The following is a 20,081-nucleotide window of genomic DNA, read 5'->3' as shown; positions in this document are numbered from 1 at the left end:
TACTAACCTGTAAACAACTCTTCTTCCTGCCCCTTTCCATCAGCTGCTGGTGATATCACTCAGGGATCCTGCTCCCTCCCCCTTTTTGGCAAGTCAGGCCTCGGGAAGGCCATGGGATTGGCTGCACTATTCAGCTGGCCTTAATTCTCTTAAAGAGACAGAAGGGCTCATTAGTGAGATATGGCAGGTTGTTAATGAGAACCTGTCTTGTTCTCAGTGGTAGTTGGAAATCCATTTCTCCTGTTTCAGGCAGCAGTTCAATCCTTGTTTTCGCTCTCCTGTTTCATGACTGTCGTGAAGTGCCAGGCCTTAACACCGGAGACAGTCTGCTTGCAGCACCTTCTCCAATACCTTTGCATCTGCAGAGTTTGAAGTGCTTCACAGATGTGAATAGCATAAGGTTCTTGGTGGGAGGCACATAAGAGCCATCACCCTTCTCACAGCAGTCGTTAAGGGATCTTTCTGAGATCTCCCTTGCCAAGCCAGAGCAGGAACACAAACCAGTCCTGACCTCAGGTCTGTGCTCTAACCGTTGACTTTTCTCCCTCCTGTTAAGGGACAGTCCAGGTGACTCTCCTCGCTCATTCATGAGGGCTCTCTTCCATTTTCCCTTTGTCCTCAACAAGGGCTTAGCAGCACCCCTCATAGTCCAGGGCCCCATGCACCAGAGGCTGTACAAACACTGAACAAAAAAAGGGGCCTGCACAGAAAGCTGAGGGTATTAGCATAAGAATGGGCTAAGAGAGCATCATGTCCAGCACACCTGTACATAGCTAGAAGAAGCTCCTCCTCACAGGTTTGATTCATGCAGGCTTTAGCAGGTAAACAGGGGTGGGTACTCAAGAGCACATGGATGTAGCAGGGGCTAAGAGCCCCTCTGCTCACTGCAGATGCCATATCTTGAGTCACAACCTGCATTTGATACACTAAGGTGCTTTCCACCTACTAATCCTGAACAGCCCTGAGGTTCCTTCCCCTGGACAGGCTGCTGAGGGCCAGGAGCTCCTGGGAGTGTCTAGATTTACATTAAGGGGACACAAAGCAAGGTATTGGTTATGGGAAGTTCTCGCTGATACAGTCTGTTCCCCTCGGGGCAGTATACATACTAGAAAAGTGTCTGTGGGAGACAAAGTTCCTCTCAGGAGAGGAGCTGCTGCTCTTCTACTCCTCTGCAGTGTCCTAATAAGAGTGGCTACTGGTTTGGGAAGTAGGAGGGTTAGCAGAAATGTTTCTACGGGCCATAGTGATGTGGTTTGAAAATGGGATGCTCTGATTTCTTAATAAGTGACTGCTTGCTGAGCACCTATTTCCAATGGCCCCTGACAGGTAACCAACCTGTGGCATGGGTGCTGCTAGTAACACTGGCAGCCTGTCTGTGGCACACTGCAGATGGAGGAAGGGGCAGGCAACACATTGGCAGATAAGACAAGCAGAAAGCAGAGCAACACACTGGGTGAGGGAAGGGGATTGGAGTGGCACTCAGGAAGGATGCAGGGCTTAATCTGTGGTGTGCCTGCCAGAAAGGCTGGCTGCCACAGCCTTAGAGTGTTGAAGCTACAGCACACCTGTAACTAAAATGTCTTCCCCCATTTTATTGCTGATGGTTTTCCTTTTTTTGCCACATACACTAGATCAGTTTCATGACATGTTGCCCTATCTCAGGCGTGTCCTTATTTGGGCTGAGAAACATTTGAGTGCAAACAACCCTCCACCTGCTATATCTCAGCTGACTTGTGTCCCTATTTTGCAGAAACATGCTGAGAGCCCTTCAAAGGATACCTTTGTTATCAGTGTAAGAAAATAAAGTCGGGGACTCACTACAGCAACCTGTCAGACCCACCTTAGGTGTTGCTGCCTGATAAACAGTATGAGTGAAAAATTACAGGCAGCTTTAAGGTTCTGAATCAGCCTGAGGTCCCCCATACAGTCTGGTCTTGGATAACCTTGTTCTTGAAATTTACAGGGGAGATGAAAGTCAGAGGTTACCCTCCTAAGTCACTTACAGGCCTTTTTCAAAGAAAAAAATCTCTGCCCTCATCACCCCTGCCATTCATTTTTAGCAACCAGAGACACCACATGGAGACCAGAGACAGCTGTTTGCTTTTGGCTTTCACTGCAAGCCAAGCACTATTACCCAAGAAATCCAGTTTTCCCTTAGCAGACGTGCATCTCCATGTCACATACTGCACCAAATATGTGGCTGCACAGGAATCAGTTGCTTTGCTTTTTCATTCCTGCTGCGTTTGTCTTGTGCAAATTCCAGAACAGAGCAGATCATACAGTTGTTCTCTTAAAGAGACAATCAAGTCAGAAGCAATAACCATGCAGATCAACTGTCATTATACTTTAAAAATATACTGCTGTCTGTGAGCAAATCTTCACAGCTGGAGAGGAGGGTGGTAGGAAGAGGAGCAAGAAAGCCAAGCCAGGGTTGTACAAGTCAGCAACAAAATCCAAATGTTCCAGTTCTCAGTATGTTCTTTAACCAAGACATACCTCCCCGGACGTAGAGCATAGCGTTCTAGGACACAATTGACTTTCAAAGAAGGGCTTCCAGGCTACATCTTACCTCCTGATAATGCTAACTTTGGCTCTGCATGCTGGGTCTTAAGTCCTTAAAGGAACGGCTACTTTATTACATTTAAAAAGCTAGTCAATAAAGGGACAAGAGGGGCCCAATTCCATGTACCCTGAGGCCTGTACCTTGTGTTTTTTACCATTTACACTAGTGCAAAATACAAGAATGATGCTACTGCTGAATCTTTCTTTGGTAGAACCGCATGCTCCTTTTGCCCTGGAAATGGGAGCTTCATAAGGTACCAAGCTGAATCGTGCCCTGAAGGGGCTGAGACCTCCCAGACCCACTTGACCCAAGGTATATCTGCCCAGGACACTTGCTAGTTATGAGGGGGAGATGTCAGTCTTACCTGGCCAAGACCCCAGCTGCTGCCTGCAATTCTGATATTCCCTCTAACCTCCCCACCCCTGCTATCTGCGTATTGCAGGAGGATGCAAGTTCATGGCTAGGCCATCTGAGAAGGAATAATAAAGTATCTCTTCTAGCTTATCTTCCTATATTCAGAATGATTTCAGGCAAACTCTTAGTTGTCTGGTGTGTAACCATATGAAATGTCTATCCTTGATTAATTAGTATGGTAAATATTTCTGTGATGGGCTAGCTGGTAATGATTTGGCCCAGGGGTTTTGAAAGGGTAAAAGCCGATTGAAGGGCTTGGGATTCCCTTTCCACACCCTCCATGTCCTGATTGGCCCCTTGGGTCACCTGGAGGGGGATAAAAGGGGCAGCGCAGCTGATTCAGTGGAGACTAGTGAGGAACCATGAAGAAGGAGATCCAAAGAGCTGGGCCAGGAGCAGTTGCCCCAGAAGCACCTGAAGGAGTAGGACCTGCAGGCAGCAGTTGAACCCTCAGCACCACAGTGTGTGGCTGGCAGGAGAGGCTCCCCGCTGGGCTCTAGGATCCCCTATGAGAGGCTGTGCCCAGTAGGAGAGGTTCCCCAGCTCCAGCAAGGGACTAGGAAGCTCGATGTGAGGCAGGGGATCCTGGAAAGTTAAAACTCCTAGCAGCTTAGACCAGTACCAGCACTGGTGACTGTGTGTGCTAGAGTTTCTGCCTACCATGTGGGAGATCTGAGTTCAAGTCCCAGCTGGGATGAACTGGGGTGAGTGAGGTGTCAGGGAGAAATTCTTGTTGCCATAGAAAAGGGGCCATGGGGTTTTCCTCCTTTCCCTGCTTCAGGTACCTAGGCCCTATATTCCTTGTTGTTTGACATTTTGTGCCTTTTAGACTTTGCCAGCCGGTATCATTTTTTCTGCTGTTTGTGTTTTTATATTTTGTTAACCCTGTTTTTTGTCAACTGGATGAATGTGTCTGATTGTAAGTGCCTAACCTCTATTGAATACTGTCCCCTCAGGGCATTATAGTGTCCCATATATCCCCTGGTTTATACATGTTATGTTCCCACTACTGTTTTTCTCATTTAAAAGGTATATGGTTAAGCCCCCATTGGTGGTCTGGCTCTGCTCTATACAGGGAGGAGAGTCCCTACACCTCCCACAGCACTTGTGTACCTGCTTTGATCCCTTCAACTGGAGAGGGGGTACCTCTTGGAGTACCTCCTGGGTTGCATTTCTTTTATAACTAACTCATCTTTATGTGCAAAAAGAGACGTTCTCCATATGATAGATGTCTCCTCCTGATTTAGTATGTTTTTCCTGGCTGTTAATCAATTTCTTAATCAAACCTCTTCTTACTGGTAACTCGTTCAAATTAGAAATTTCTGATAACCAGTAATAAGCAGGTTTTTCCTGTCAATTGCTGCTTGGGACTCTCTTGATTTACACAACTAAAAGAATGCTTTGAAGATGCTAAACTCAGGGTATAAAAAGACAGTAAAACAGCACACATGCTTCAAGAGTAAAAAATTTCTTTGACGCCACTTGCTGATGCGCCCAACTTACTCGAAGTTGAAGAGAAACAGATCACCTCTTCCTCACCTGTTCGGTGAGAAATCGTCACCTTATAGCTAATCACTGGACTTTAATTCGGTTGGGGCTCACTTGACTTGATTTTAAATACTTGTAGTAAATAAAGCCTTTCTATCACTCATTGAACGAGGTGTCATATCAATCCCTGGGCTAGTTTGGAATCCTGGGTTTTTATTTGCTAACAGTAGCAACCCACTTGCTCACCCCTGGTTAGGCTCCTGCTGGACTCTAAACAGGTTTAGTTTGAAGAACCATCACGTTGAACAATTTTGTCAGTGGGTTTTTTTTCCTTTTTTAATAAATTTTTTTTTTTTTTTTTTTTTTTTTTGCACAGAAATATACCAAGTTTTACAGAATACAAACTGCAGGGCTCACTGTGGTGAAGACTGAAGAGGACTGATGGAAGAATTCTCTTCCGCCTCCCTCTGGCCCTTCTCAGGTTCCCACAAAATCCCAAAGGCGGCTACTGATGACCATAGACGCCTCTCACAACCTGCTAAGGCCCAAATGTAGAAAACAGACCCCAAAGGAGGAGGACACAACAAACAACGCAGGCAGCTGAAAACAATGGAGGCTCTGGAACAGAAATCACAGCATTTTCTATCAACTTGGTTCATGAGTCAGCATTTCTGTGGTCAGATGTTTCACAGCAAAGCAGGGGAGAAAATGGTGCAGCTGGACCAGAGGTAACCCCAGGACAGCCAAAAGGAGTATAAAACCCCCAGTTCTCAACCCAGCTGAGTTGTCTTTGCCAGTACCCACAGGGGGGGGAATTGTGCTCAACTTTACAGGAACAGTGCTGGATGTTTCAATACTACTAGCACTATGGGATCACCTCATCTGGGGCTGGAAATGTTGGCAGTGATAGTGATGTGGTGAACAGAAAAAAACACAGGTGGCCCCTGGATAAGTCCCTTGCTGCAAAGAGCTCTGCTTACTAGTGGAGTTCCTTCAGGAACAGATTGCAAGCATAACCCTGAGAGCAACTGAAGCACTGTCCAGGATGAAACATAACAGGAACACTTTTCTCAACCCCCTTCATATCCATCCCACAAGCTATGCTGTGCTCCTGCTGCAAAAGGAAAGAGATGGGCCGTGCAATTGATTGGTACTACAGAACCACCACCAAGAAGCTATTCCTTCCTAACAACATATCACAGAACCAAAGAAAAACCCAAAAAGCAGGAAAAACAGCTGCTCTCCTACATCAGTTGGGAAAAGATGCCATCAAGTCACACTCCTAGCATTTTAGGACAGAATTAGTCTTCTAGACATCCTTAACAACATTTGGGTTTCATTAAAAAAAAAAAATCTTCCAGCGTTCAATTTGCATAACAGTTGATGCCCTGCTGCCCTGAAACACATTTTGGTCACAGGCCATTTCAGTTCCCAGAATTAGCATACATTACAGCTTGTATATTCACGGCTCAGCAAAGACAGGCTTGAGGCTGTTGAACAAACCCTTTTTGTGGATTCCACTAACTCCTTTCCATCTGCTTTCCATTCTCCCAGGTTCTTGACTTTTTACCATCCTCATTTGTCCTTCTGGTTTCTCAAGGTGGGGAGAGAGTAGGGAAGATTTTGGAGTGAAGGAAAAACCCTCATGGAAACAACAAACTAAACTGGTAGTGCGGGCTGGGACCACAAAATACCACTGCTGGTATAAAACAGCAGAGCTGTGCCCTCTTGAAGGAGCAGGGAATTGGACTCATCATATCATTTTCAGTTTCTTTAACTAACAACTGCCCAAAACCCATTCTCAGTGCTCCACACCCACTACAAGTCCTGCGACTAAACTAGACAAGACATTAAAGGAAAAACCCACATCACTGAATCCAACACTGCTCTTGCAAGCCGCCTGTCCCAACATGTTTCTAAGAGAGCCAGGCCTTAACCAAGTCTGCCTGTGCCCCATTTGGGCACAGTCTGAGGTGAGAGTGAAGATCTGGAGACGAGGGAGCAGCATAGGAGCCTGAGGTCTAGCTCTGTTGGAAGCTGGGGCTTCCACAGTGACAGCAGATGATCTGAGAGTCCCTTCTTGTTTCAGAATACTAGCCCTAGCACCTAAAATGCACCACAGCCAGTATAGAAGTCCCCACAAAAAAACACTTTGTAGCTCTGCACCAGTGAACTTTTACATGTCCAGAGTGAAGCCTCACTGATTTGGCTCTGGGGAGCTTACAGGAACCTTCTACTTGCTCTATGCTAGGCCACACACCTGTCTGCAAGGTTCTTAAAACACTTCACCAGCAATGAATTCAGCCTCATAACCACCTCTGTGAGGTCAAGTTCTTCTAAGTGAGGAAGAGGAGGCACAAGGAGGCTACACACTTCAGTGACAGGCCCAGGAACAAACCTGATTTTTGCACTCCAGGTCTCACACCTGAGCCACAATCCCACCCACAGGTTAGTCTCCAAAGAGTTGGCATGTTTCATGTCCCTCTTTACAATGATGTCACTGTATCCAAAAGTCACAGGAAAGAGTGCAGTTGGTCACTTAGATGCATATAAAGGAGATGGTGCTGAGAACACCACCTCTCCAACACAGTCACACTGAAGAATATGCACCATACAGAATATGTCAAATATGCACCATACAGAAAATGCCCCTTCCCCAAGCAGCCAACTCCAGCCTGCAGAGATGTTAAGGGCACAAGACCCACCACCCTAACTCCCCACACTATATCTTTTGCTTAACCAAAATGGTATAGAGTGATTTTGCTGATGGCCGTGTCATTCAGAGCACTAACAGCACTGCCAGTGTCTGGGCACTTCCTGAGCAGCAGGGTCCAAAAGGTTTAAGGTTTCCCCCTCCTCCCACCCTACCCATCCCCTCTGGCTTATTTCACTGCAATATATTCACCCACAACTCCTTCCTCCTCACTCCTGTGCTCTCCCTCCCATTTCAGTTCCAACGTTCCTGCCTCTCCTAAAACTGCTGCTGCCCTTGCCTTAAGTGACAAAGAAAACATGGAAACAAACAGTGCTTGTCTGACTTGGCAAGGTCACCAAGCCCAAAACCAACAATCTTTCAGCCCACCAAGTGCTAGATTCCTTTATGCCTGGGGCTGCAATATGGGCAGCAGCATCAGCACCATCCAAATAAAGAACCTCAGATTAGACTCATTCTAGGCCCTCCCTTTGCCCCCTCTTCAAAGCTGATTGTGGCAGAATGGATGGGCAGAACGAATAGAACTGAGAAAGGTTGGGGGTGGCAGCAAGTAGAATTTCAAGGGTTTTGGTTCCTAACATGAATAACTACCCTGTGTCACATCATGTGCTCTGGGGAAGGGGAGATTTCTTTGTTGCACCCTCCAACCTGGACATGTGTAGTTTCACACACCACCTTCCTTCAGCTGGTCCAGTCAGCATTGGCAGGAAATGGTGGGACAGGGAGGAAATAAGTGCATGAATCCAAGAAGCACCCCGTTTAACTGCATTCAGTATGTGGTAGAGGTACTGGCAGAGATCATGAGGCACCAAGGAGTGTGGAGGAAGTGATGCCCCTACTATTCAGAGAAGGGGGAAAAACCTTGCTGATCTGCTTGGACCAGTATTTGGTTTAGGGTCGTTCAGGACAAAAAAGAAAGATCATTCATTCATCCACCTTGGCCACAGACAAATCTAGACAAGTATCCTACCTCCAAGCCCCCAATCCCAACTGCTACAGAGGGTGGGGATGCTCAACAGGAAACATGTTACAAAGCCAAACTCAGATATCTGCACCAAGGGATCCACTTTACATGTGAGTACTGCTTAGATTTACCCCTTTAAAGACTATATAGGATCCCTGGTTGCAGCCCCTCCCCTTGACAGATAACGGCAACATTAAACACATTGATGGATGGAACAAGCAGGGGAGAGACAGAGAAGTACAGTCAGTGCAGCTCACTGGTCTAGGTGACAAAGCTGGAGTGGATCCATTTTATGTTGTGCAAAGCTGTGCAGAGGTCAAGTGCTCAACATTCTCTCTCTCTCTCACCCACACAGGCAAAACCAAGGAGAGGTAAACCTTCCGAAGGCAAAATAAACATCAAACACTTAATGAATGAGTAGGGAATAATCCAGGACCATCTCCTCTTCCTTCCACCTGCCCCCAAAACAGATCCCATAACTTTGATGCAGAAAACAAGGGTCTTGTCTAGATCTAGAACCAATGCCAGCAATGGAGCACAAACCAGCTCAACAGGTATTGAAAGAAGGGGTAAAAAAAAGTCCCATCTGTGTGTAATCACTGGTGCCCCAGGCGCTGCATGTTGCAGCACTGTGAATGTAGGGGGATCAGCACCTGCATGAGTAAGTGGTGGAGCCAAGGTGAGCTCTGGAGTGGCAGTGAAGTTGTCTGGAATTCAGGTAAGTGATGCAGTTCTCTTGGATGCAATGCACCAACATGACCCCCACACAGAGTCCGTGATGATCTGCCACTTGTGTTCTGCTGCTACGGCACTCAAGAGGGAATGGAGGGCAGGGCCAGCTTCCCTTCTCATGGGCAGCTGCTCTGTGGAGCCTCCCTCCCTGCTTCTACTGGTACCACTATTGCATAGGGAATACCGTCTATATGGGACAGGCTTTAGTCCCACAGGAGGGCTTAGGGACTCCTCCCACAGCAAGGAATTAGGCTTTGCTGGGAGATGGAGTGGAAAATTCCCAGCCAGCTACTCCCAGAACCCTCCCATCCAGGTAATCCTGGGCAGATACTCCTACCCCACCTGCCACTGTGCCTCTCTGAGCTGGTCCCTTTCCACATGGAGTCTGGGCTGGCTATGTTTTTCCTGGTGAAGAGAATGTGGGGAAAAGAAAATTGCAGAAGCCTTCTTGTGTTGATGGCTTCTCTCTGTTGCAACCCCTGCTTTGGGGAGGAGAGGTCTAGCTGGACTCTGTTGCCCCACCTCCCTCTCATAGGGCCAGTTATTTTTGGTGAACAAGGATGGTAAGGCTATTCTGTGATGGCATCGTCTGGTAAAAGTGAGAGAGCAAGAATCACACCTGAAGGAGGGTCCGCACATGGCAAGTGGGTACCATTATTTGCCCAAGCTAGGGGACACACCCACAATCTCTTCGTACTTGGGTGGAGGGTCATTGTAGGAAACACCGGTTTCCTCACCACTGCTGTTCTCTGGGCGCCCAGTCACCTCCTCATATGAAGGGGGAGGGGTGGCACTGGATAGTCTGGAGAGGACAGACACAGAGTGCTCTGGAGGGTAAAGGGTCCCATCCAGCTGGGAACCACCTCCTGCTCTGCCATCTCCGAGCACCCTGGGGCCTGGCTCCCGCTGGTACTGGGCCTCTGTCTGGCTGTGCGACGTCTCTCGGTAGATCATGACTCTGGGGAGGCTGCGGCCCGCACGGCTGGCCAAGTAACAGTTCTGGGCATAAGAGGGCCGGTGGCGCGTGGCTTTCTGTAGCTGGCACCTCCAGATGATGAACAAGGCAATGACTATGAGCAGGGCCACTCCTAGGAGGGGTACCACCACATACATTGCATCAGAGTGCCCCAAGCCCTGGCCAGGGTCCTTGACAGAGTAAACAGAGTTGGCATAGCCCTTCCAGAACTCCAACTACAGAGAGAAAGAAAGAAGTACTAGTCACAAAAGTTCATGTCACAGCAGTGCCCACCCTGCACTCTTCAGCTACAATTGTTCAGCCACCTCCTCCCAGCCCCTCCCCTGTCCAGTGGGGCCTCAGATGCAGAGCAACCCCTGAGGTAAAGGATTCCAGCCACTTACTTTGCCTGCAGCTAATGGACTAATGACATAACATCAGCTGTTTCAACACCAACCCCTGCCCTGGCCAGTCAAAGCAAGGGAAGCATGACACAAAAACATGCTGTGGAAGTGTCAGCACTGCCTTGCCAATGCTAGAATTCAGAGCACAGACCCCAGACCCCAGGACTTGGAGTGGGGAAAAAAACATTACACTGCCCTAGAGAAGTGTTTAACAAGAGAAAGTGAGACCTAGATTTGCTACTGACACTTAAGCAATTGGGCAGTAAGCCATCTTGTGAGGGGGGCAGGGGGGAACTTCCCCCCCACTCCCCAACTCCGGACTCAAGTTACATACCGTCTTCTCTGTGTTCTCAAACACCTCCTTGACCTCCTCATAGCTGCAGATCTCCTCAATGCACTCCCGCTCAATGGTGCCTTGGCGAAACTCCTCCAGAAAGCCATTGGCCCGGGGCAAGCGTCTGAGAACCGAGTGGGCATTCCTGGCCCCTAGAAACACTGAAACAAACGAAGAGGTACTGAGCACACTCGCACATGCACACGCACACCAGCCTCTTTCCCAGCTAAAACCTAAATGTGGAACTTGTTACATCTCTGAAAAAGCAAAAGCTATAGCACAGCTGACTTTCAATTATCCAACAAGGGCTCAAATAGGGGTAGCCAACCTGTGGTATAAGTGCCTTCTTTGGGCAGCATCTGTGTGGCACATGGCAGATTAGGGAGGGGACAGGCAACAGTGGCAGATAGAGCAGGAAGTAGAAAGCAGAGCAAGAGATTGGGCAGGGAGCAGAAAACAGCAACAGATCACTCAGAAGCACATCAGAGTGGCACTCGAGGATGGTATAGAGCTAATTTGTGGCATGTCTGCCAAAAAGTGTGTTCCCCCCAACCTCCCTTAGGACTAGAACATGCTCCTCTCCACACACCCTGCCACCAGCTAAGCTAAGCAGCCAGTGACAGAGCCCATCCCTTCATGCTGGCTAAGATGAGATGCCCTATCTTACCCTACCCAAGAGAAAAGCAGGACCTGGACACTCACTTTTCAAGGAGTCCCAGCTGCCTAGGACTAGCCTGGATAGTGTCAATATAAAGCACTTGATGGAAGATGTGAACTGGGCTGAGGTAAGCCTCTCACCATGTAGGACAGTGGCCTGAGAGATTTTGAAATAGGATAACCATAGCACCACCCCATTCACCCAGTACTGTCATGTAAAGAAGCCAAAGGCATCATCTCAGAACAGAGCTTTGGCCCTCCAGGGTTCACATGCCCACTCTGCAGCACTGCATGCTTTAGGGGAAAAAAGCACAAACACTCCTGCTCACCTAACTGCAGGGCTAGGCTGGGGGGAACCTCCCAGCACATGGCAGCATCTAAATAGCCCTATTTTTATAACCTCCTGACCCAAGGGAACATTGCTAGTGTTACACTCCCAGGATTTCAAAGTGCTGCCACCTGTGGACAATATGCTACATCACCCATCTGTTCTCCTCTTTAACCACATAGGAACTTTACATGACACCCAATCCAGGCCAATCCCATCCTGCCATACAGCCTGCCCCAGTCTTTTAGAACATATGCACTTAATTCAAAGGACCAGATTAAACAAAGCACTGGCAGTGGCAAGAGATGAGAGCCCCACAAGCACTGCTCTAGCACAGATCTGCTTGTGAACATTACATGAGGCAGCAGCTCTGCTGCATGGGGAAGAACCCTGCATAGAAGAAGAAAGCTGCCACCTTGGAGGCCCTGATCCCTGGAACAACAGGCAGAAGACCTGTCACGGGGGCTGCCCACAAGCACCAAGTTCCTGAGGCACCAAGCATTAGACTGGAATGAACAAGCAGGCAAGTTACCCCACCAAAGGCACCTGTGTGCAAGGGAAGGAGGTTTCACAGTAGTCATGACCTGAACACATACTGCAACTGTGTGATCAGAGGGTCAGGCAGTGAATGAACCACTGACAATATCAACTTGAAAAGGATGCCAATTTAAGTACTTTCAGTGCAGCATGCACATACTAGCCATGCTCCTTCAGCCCCTTATGCCATATTAACAATCCCACAAGCTCCTGGAAGGAATGGCTTGTAGGAAATTCTAAAAGGCCTCCTCAAAGCCCAGAGGGGCTGTGGGAGAAAAGGCCAAACTCCCAAGGTTCCCTGGAAAATTAAACCAATTCCCATGGGGGTGGGGAGCAGAGAGCAGTCCAGATAAATGTTCAGCTGATGGAAAACAAAGGGTCCCACTGGAGCACTGCAGAACTGCCACAGGACACTAGAGGGCACTCTGGCAACACCTGCAGACACCCAGAAACCAAAGCAAGCAGCTTGCTACCCAGGCCTGACCTGTGCAGTGGCTGAAGGTAACTTGCTGGAGATAACACTACTCTATAGTTATGGAGGGGCAGGAGGAGACAACAAGCTAGTCACAATGAGAGATAGGCAGCAGCAAGCGAGAAAATATTTTTTGATATCATCAGTACAGGACCAGGCAAACACTGCGGCTCCTCTTCCATAAAAAAAAGGCAGCAACTATCCCATGGAAGCTATATAGCTAGAACAATGGCTGTCTGTTGGGTCCCAGTTTGAGACGGCAGAGCCCAGAGGAATCTCACCACAGAGCTTGTAATAACATAGCACTACACATAGCACAGCAGGGCAGCCAATATACCAGAGATCAGTTAAATTAACTAGGTTTATCGAGAAGTAAATGGGTTCTGTGGGTTTGATGGACAGGGCCAATCCGAGGCCCTGGCCCAGCAAGCCAGGAATAAAGGCATGAATAAGAAGGGGCCATGCATATAGGAAGATAATTCAAGTGTACCCAGAGTGGTCAAACACTCCAGACTCTATAAAACAAGCAACATGAATGCTGTTCATGACCCCTGCCTTGGCTCCTCAAACCATTCCTAGGTTATACAAAGCCAGACATGTTGCCTCACCTGTATCCAGAAGGCACTAAACACTGGCATCAGAGTGAGGCAAAGGTGGAATTTGCCAGGGCTATGCTACAGAACAGTATTTTGAATACCTGCCCACCACAAGTTGCCTAACATTCAGAGCAGGAAAAAGGCAGCAACCTTGGCACAGCAAAGCACAATGGCTGCCTAAGCTGGAGTGGGGGGGAATGGGGAAAGAAGTCACAGCTTGTGCAAATTCAAGCACTCTGTGCACACATACAGCCCTAATTAAAGTTAGGCCTAACACCTAGGTAACTGCTACTCCCTTGTTAATTAGGGGCTGTACTTACTGCTGTGGTAGTGGCTGACTTCTCCTTCCACTGAATGACTTTCGTTTATCTTGCCCTCAGTGCATACAGCACGGGATCCTACAGAGTACACTAGAGGTCCTGATGCACCTGTATTCATAAGCAATTACTACTCTGATGTGCTGCCATATTTAGTGGTTGGGATAAATTTTTACACGGTTTATGAACTAATTTCTCCCCTCTCCTCCCCTGCCAAGATTTAGTATGGATTGGTTAGGGTGAAGGGGTTTGTGGAGGCCAGAACTACTGCTGCATGGACAAAGAACAGCACAAATGCTGCAAACTAGGGAGTTTTCTCCAGAAGCTACTTTATTCTGCAATTTCAATCATGCAGTCCAGCTGTGACAGCACAGCAAAACAACATATTTACAAAACCAAGGGCAAGAGGTTATGGGGTGAATGTGCATCTCTCTGGGATCCCCATTCTCCTTCATTTTCTTCAGTCTGCAAAGGACTGATGGGGGAGCAGGAGAGAAGAAAACTGCCCCAAGGGTGGCACTGTCGAAACCTGCAACACAGCACAGAGTGGGCAGTGCAGGGATGGGCTGCTGGGTCAGTCTTTCTTGAGCCCTTGTATATTCAGTGGAAGTTACATGAAGAAACTGCTGGTATGCACAACTTGTTTCCTCTTTTGCTGGGAAGAGACCGGCCTTGCCCTGCCCCATCTTTCAGAAGTGAACCTTGCGCTCTCCTCCATACATTGGGATGATCACTCCAACCTCCTTCAAATCTTCCTCTGCAGGTCCTGAAATGACATGGACATTCTTTGCTTTCCCCAGGTTTGTCCACCACTGAGGATCCTGGTCACTCAACTCTGTCCCATTAGAATGCGACTAACCAAGACTGTTCATTGCAATCAAAATGCCCTGAAGTGATGTGAGTGTTGAGGATGTGAGCGAAGGTGTGCAAAGCAATGTCTGAGGGAGGAAAGGTGGAAGAGCCTGCCCTGAATGGTGCCAGGAGGACCGAATGAATGAAAGAAACAGGCATATGCACTTCTGCAGGTCCAAAACTGGATCATGGGGGAGACATACAAAGGCACATGCTAATTAGCACGTGTCAGAGCAGACTCAGTTGGGCCAGCAGAGAATCTGCTGGAGCATGTTAATTAGTGTGCTCCAGCAGCCTCTGCATCACACCTTTTCAGTATCTCCACATTTCAAAATGGCTCATCTGATGAGCTTTATTTAAATCAACTCACCACCATTTTGAAGCATGGGATGCTGAATACACATGACGCTGCAGGCGCTTTAATTACAGCGGCTCTGAAAGTCTTCACCTAGACATGGAGTAGCAGCCAGAAAGGCACTGTGCTGGCCAGGGCTACCAAGGAGATGGCCAGAGTTGAAGGATTACTGGGAAGGGGTTTGGCAGGTTAGAGAGATGTGAGCACTTCCACTGTCATGGAAGACTCCCTCTGCCTTTGAAAACGGTTAATGGCAGCAAGCATGTTACCTCAGACCCTCTCCCTGACCACGTGAGGCTAGCCTGCCCATTGGTACAGCAGGCATTACAACAGAGAATTGCGTACCTGGCATGGAGGACCCTTCATTCCATGACTCCTCCAACTGTTCAACCAGCATCACCTCTGTCATGTCTGGATCCCTGGAGTCCCCAAAGAGACCTTGCAATCCCAGCAAGATCTCTGCCATTGCCCAGACTGGCTTTGTGGTGTCCTGGTTTAGAATCATTGCTGTCCTCCATGGCTCTCATCACAGCACTGCATGCAGCCTCTGTGCTACCCAACAGCACATCAGGCTGCATGGAAAAGTGAGTAGGGAGGGTTCAGGTCCAGCTCTTTAGATACTGAATTCACTTTCCATCCTACACCTGAAGCATGGCCCCAGCTTTATCTGCATCAAAACTACAGTCCCTCCGCCTCCTCATGGCTTAGCTCTCTGCTCCAAGAACTTACCTTCTCAGTTATAGAGCTCACTGATATAAAACTGCTGGACCAGCCCCTCAGGCCTGGTTCCAGTATGCTCTCTTCCAAGCCACACTAGCAGCTGAAGCAAAAAAAAGCTCAACTAGTGCTGGAGTCTACTGCAATAAACACCATGTACACATCAATGCCAGTACCTGTGCTCCACTACTTATGCAGGCAATGGACTTATTATGACCTCTGTATCAGGCAGTGCATAGCAAGCAGACTACTGGGGCCACCTACACAGTGACCAGTGCACACAAGAAGGTGGGAACAGGACTCAGCACAATCAAAGCAACTATGCCAGCAAACTCCTGCCCACAGTGGCTGGGAACAGAACTCTAAAGTGAACAGGTCTCATCCAAAGAAGTGTGACAGCAAATGTATTACTGCATGGGGAGGGGGATGGGGGGTGGAGTTGACAGCCATTCTCTTCAGCACACCTTGAACAACTCCTCTATAGTAGAGGAACCTTCAGATTCTTCTGGCCAGGAAATACTACAGAGAAATGCAGAAAGACTTACAAAGGCCATACTTCTACCCTCTTCTGCAAGAGCCATAATGCTGCCACATCTCCTAGGCATAATGGACAACTCCCTCACCTCAAGGAGGTGACTGACAGCCCTTTGCCTCCCCTCCAAGTACAGAAGATGGTGTCCCCCCACTTCTCTCAAGAAGGGGCTGCAAGCCCACCCCACCCATACTTCCAGAGACCCATCCTGGGAAATACTTACTTGCCATGCTGCCTCCCTCAGACACTCAGGACTGTCACCTACCTGTTGAGAAGAAAACAGGAGAGTCAGGAATTGCACAAAGCAAGCTCACAAAAAGTGCTTTTCAGGTTGTGTCTAACACCCAGCTCCATCCTGCAGCCAGGAAGGGAGAGCTCCTCCTTGCCAGGGAAAGCTCTTCCTATTAGTTTGAGACCACAGAGCCCAATCCTGCAACCTGCTAAATAGCCTCATCTCTCAAACCTGAGGGATCAAGGTCACTCAAACAGTTCACAGGATCAATCCTGTAAAATACAAACCCTGGTTGCCTAGAAGCATGCAGAACCCAAAGCCAGCCAACATTCTGAAATCAAGTAAGATCACCTCACCAGAGGAGAGGTCTGATGACAGTTGGCCTACAAAGCTTGCAGTCGCCAAGCTATTGGGCTGGAAAAATGGCCCTGAAACTTACTAACTTTAGGATTAATACCCAGGCAGATGACAAGGGAACACTCCTACACTAGCCCTGCCGGGTTTGATAGCTTCTAGGGGTAGGGACCACCAAGTTGTTCTGCATTTATACAGCAACTAGCAGAAGTGCACACTGGCCCACAGGTTTAGCTCCTGGACACAAATACTAGAAACAAATGTCTTAAAAATCCAGGAATTTCATCCTTCCAGCAGCAGAAAGCAGCTGTTTCTAATCTCAGAGAAACATGGAGACTGATCCTCACAAGCCGCCTTTCTGCTTACCCCTACTGTGCCTACCACTCAACACCACAACTCCATTCTTTCAACATGGCAGCAGTCCCTGTACCAAGAATGGTTAGAAAAAACAGAGTAAGTCTGCAGATGATCAAAGTAAAGCTTTCCAAGGCATAGAGCAATGGTGCTTGCAGTCTGCAAAAAGACTGACTGCAGAACTCAGGCTGGAACTGAGCTGAGATAATAAGTGTAAGAACTGCCTGCTCACATGCCACCACAGTCAAGTGCAGGTGCTTTTAGGGCTGGAAAATTTGTTTTTGTTCCTCTCTTTCTAAACCTCTGGATAAGCAACCCAGGAAAGAACTATGACTTGAAGTGGCAAAGCCCTGGGATCCTGAAGTGTCCTCCAGGATCTTCCCTGAAAAACAAGATGGTTGCTGATGTCAGCCCTGAGCAGAAACAGCCCTGGCTACTATTTCCTTAGTCCTGTTTTCATTAAGGAAAAAAAATCCATGTGATGAGGGAAGGATGGGTGCAAGGAGAGGGCTGCCCACAGATCCCTGCCCTCTCCTGCACTTCCAAGTGACATGAAGCTTTATACCTGTGTCCCCTCAGGAGCCCACCCTGCCAACGCTCGGACAACGCCTCTAGCGCGGGGCGGGGGGGGAAGCATGCCACTGTTCCAGGCCGACCCTAGCGAGGGACCGGGCTGGGGCAGCTCGCGGGCAACCCCCACTAGAGCAGCAAGGGGCTGGCAGCGGGCGGCCGCGCTTCCACGGGAGACCCTCGCCCACCCACCCGCGCACGCGGCTGCGGAGCCCTTCAGCGTGCGACGCCGCCCCGGGGCTCCTCCAGCCCCTTTCCGTGCCCGGCGCCTCCTTTCCACCCTTGGCGGGGGATACACTTCCCCCCCGCGGAGGATCTTCCTGACCGGGGGCGGACAACCCCGGTCCCCGCCCCCGCGTGCTTCCCTCCGCTATAAATACCGCGGCCACAACAGGTTGCCATGGCGACGGCGAGGAGGCGGCAGGGATGCGCCGCGAGGCTGCTGTTGCCGCTGCCCGCCCCTGCGCTGGGGCCACGCGAGGACCCCGGAGCTCCCGTGGGGGGTGGGGGGAGGCTGCTGACTCGTGGGGGAGGGGCCCCGAGACCGGGGAGAGGGCGAGAGAATGCCTGCCTGCCTCCTGGCCTGGCCCGGCTCCCGCCCCCGCCCCGAGTACCTCATGCCCCGCGGCGCGTCCAACCGGCAACTCCCACCCGAGCCTCAGCTGCCGCCACCCGCTGAGAAAAAGGGACGGAATCGCGCCGCCCGCCTTGACCAACCCCAAAACAAGACGGTGGCAACGAACTAATCAGATGGCCGCTAAGGCAGTGGCGCTCCTTCCCATCTGCCCAATCGCGGGGCGCGAAAGAGGGGTGCCGCCTTCGGTTGTAACCAGTCGTGGGCTGGGAAGGCGGGGCCTTGCCCCTGCCGCGTCCAATCAAAGATGCTCTTGCTGAGGTTGTTTAAGTGCGGGGGGCCGGCTCTGGGGTCTGGTGGCGTCAGTGGTGCCCGAGCTCGAGGTGGCCCGCGGGAAGGTGCCTCCTCGCGCGCTCTGAGGCAGGCTGCAGCGCGGGGCGCCCGCCGGCAGGAGCCGGGAGCCCCGCCTGTGCCGCGCTGTACGGGGTCTCCTTTGCTGCTGCCCGGGTGGGCAGGTAGGTGCGCTCTGGACGCCGCCTTCGTCCGGGCAGCCACTCTGCTGCCAGGCGCTTGGTGCGGCCCTCTGCGCTCGGGTCCTGCTGGAAGAGAGTGCGGGTGCAATGAGCCGGCCCTACCTGCTGAACCCCTGCACTCATCAGGCCAGCCCCAAACATGCTGCCTTGCCAGGAGGCGGTGAAGTTGGCAAGCAGCTGCTTGTGGGTACAACAGAAAGTTCAGGCAGTGGTTGGTTACCCAAGGGCGTTACCTGTATCAGTGTCTGTTCAGCCTCTTCAATAATAATAATAATAACAATAAATGTATTTCATGTTCCGGGTCAAATCAGTTCTAAATCGTATTGATTGAGCAGAATTCAATTGTTCCAAACACCAATGTATGGTGCTATAACCATAAGATGCGTAAGACTGACTCCATCATGGAAGGCCATGGGCCATCTACTCAAGGAGATGGGAGCCCAGGTGGTATTTTCCTCCATCCTCCCAGTAAGTGGACAGAGTAGACACTACGAGGCCTGTATCGGTGTAGTTAACTGGCGTCTTCGGAGCTGGTGCTACGAGGCGGGCTTTGGATTTCTGGACGATGACCCATATTTCCGGGCTGAGTGCATGCTGGGGTGGGCTGGACTACATCTCTCACTCAAGGGTAAACTCCTTTTTTCCTCTAGGTTGGCTGATCTCATTCGGCAGGCTTTAAACTAGCTTCATTGGGGGAAGGGGCCACCCAAGGAGAAAGGGATGTTTCGCCAACTAGCAAGGCGACAAGAGAAACAGAAACCCAGGTAACCCAGGCATAGCAGTCCTGGGAGCAGGAGGGAGGTACATGCACTCTCAGGAGGCCTCACATGTCTGTACACTAATGCACATAGTATGGGGGGCAAGCAGGAGGAACTTTGCCTTCTGATAGCAGGGAAAAATCCAGACTTAGTGGGGCTCACAGAAACCTGGTGGGATCCTACCCATGACTGGGCGGTGGGCATTCAAGAATATACACTATATAGAAAAAGCAGGACTGGGAGGAAAGGTAGGGTGGTCGCCTTCTATGTCAAAGAGCAACTCACATCGTCAAGAATTAGCCCTGGGGCAGAGGAAGAGGCACTATGGGTCAAACTTCAAGGGAGGCAAGGCAAAAGGGATCTTACAGTGGGTTTCAACTATAGAACACCCTGCCAAGGGGTTGAGTTGGACCAGGATTTCTCAGTACAGCTTATGGAGGCAGTTGGGTCTAGGGATGTCATTGTCATGAGGGACCTAAGCTATCCAGATATCTGCTGGGAGGAAGAGTCAGCCAGGTCTGACCGTTTGTGTAGGTTTCTAGCTGAAATACAGGACCTCCACCTTATCCAGGAGGTTCACAGCCCCACTAGGGGAGATGCCTTGCAGGACCTGGTCTTGGCCACTGGGGATGATCTGGTGAGGGGACTGCAGGTCCTTGACTACCTGGGTGACAGTGATCATCACCTGCTGAAATTCACCATCCAGCGCAGAATGTTGAGGGCTTATACCAAGACTAAACCCCCTGACTTCAGAAGGGCCAACTTCAATGAATGTA

General features: G+C 49.7%; 2 protein-coding genes across 8 annotated transcripts in view; both read right to left on the bottom strand.

Annotated features, from left to right (window-relative positions):
* Nucleotides 1-4,825, bottom strand: part of LOC149858310 (mitochondrial fission factor homolog B-like) — a 34,598-nt gene extending 29,773 nt beyond the window's left edge. Inside the window, exon 1 of the mRNA XM_090060603.1 lies at nt 8-4,825. The gene's annotated coding sequence lies outside the window, so the exon portion shown is untranslated. The remainder of the gene's footprint in view (nt 1-7) is intronic.
* Nucleotides 4,826-7,322: 2,497 nt separating this feature from the next.
* PRRG3 (proline rich and Gla domain 3) lies at nt 7,323-18,202 on the bottom strand. Of its 7 annotated transcripts, none has more exons than XM_090060605.1 (6): nt 18,055-18,200; nt 16,154-16,195; nt 15,027-15,253; nt 13,478-14,240; nt 10,568-10,728; nt 7,323-10,065 (listed from the first exon to the last, which is right to left on the bottom strand). In XM_090060605.1, the coding sequence occupies exons 4-6, from the start codon at nt 13,593-13,595 to the stop codon at nt 9,529-9,531; spliced, it is 816 nt and encodes a 271-aa protein (XP_089916731.1). In that variant the 5' UTR covers nt 13,596-14,240; nt 15,027-15,253; nt 16,154-16,195; nt 18,055-18,200; the 3' UTR covers nt 7,323-9,528. The 7 variants fall into 7 exon arrangements, 6 of the variants coding, with proteins under 6 accessions (XP_089916731.1, XP_089916732.1, XP_089916733.1 ...); XM_090060606.1 differs by lacking the exon at nt 18,055-18,200 and adding an exon at nt 17,821-18,043; XM_090060607.1 differs by lacking the exon at nt 15,027-15,253 and having other exon boundaries at nt 18,055-18,202.
* Nucleotides 18,203-20,081: the final 1,879 nt, after the last annotated feature.

This window comes from Crocodylus siamensis, chromosome 8, assembly GCF_052110815.1.
Source record: "Crocodylus siamensis isolate JL-2025a chromosome 8, ASM5211081v1, whole genome shotgun sequence".
In the NCBI taxonomy this organism is placed as follows: Eukaryota; Metazoa; Chordata; order Crocodylia; family Crocodylidae; genus Crocodylus; species Crocodylus siamensis.
Note: the sequence above shows the minus strand (reverse complement) of the source record. Positions and strands in the feature narration are given on the sequence as shown.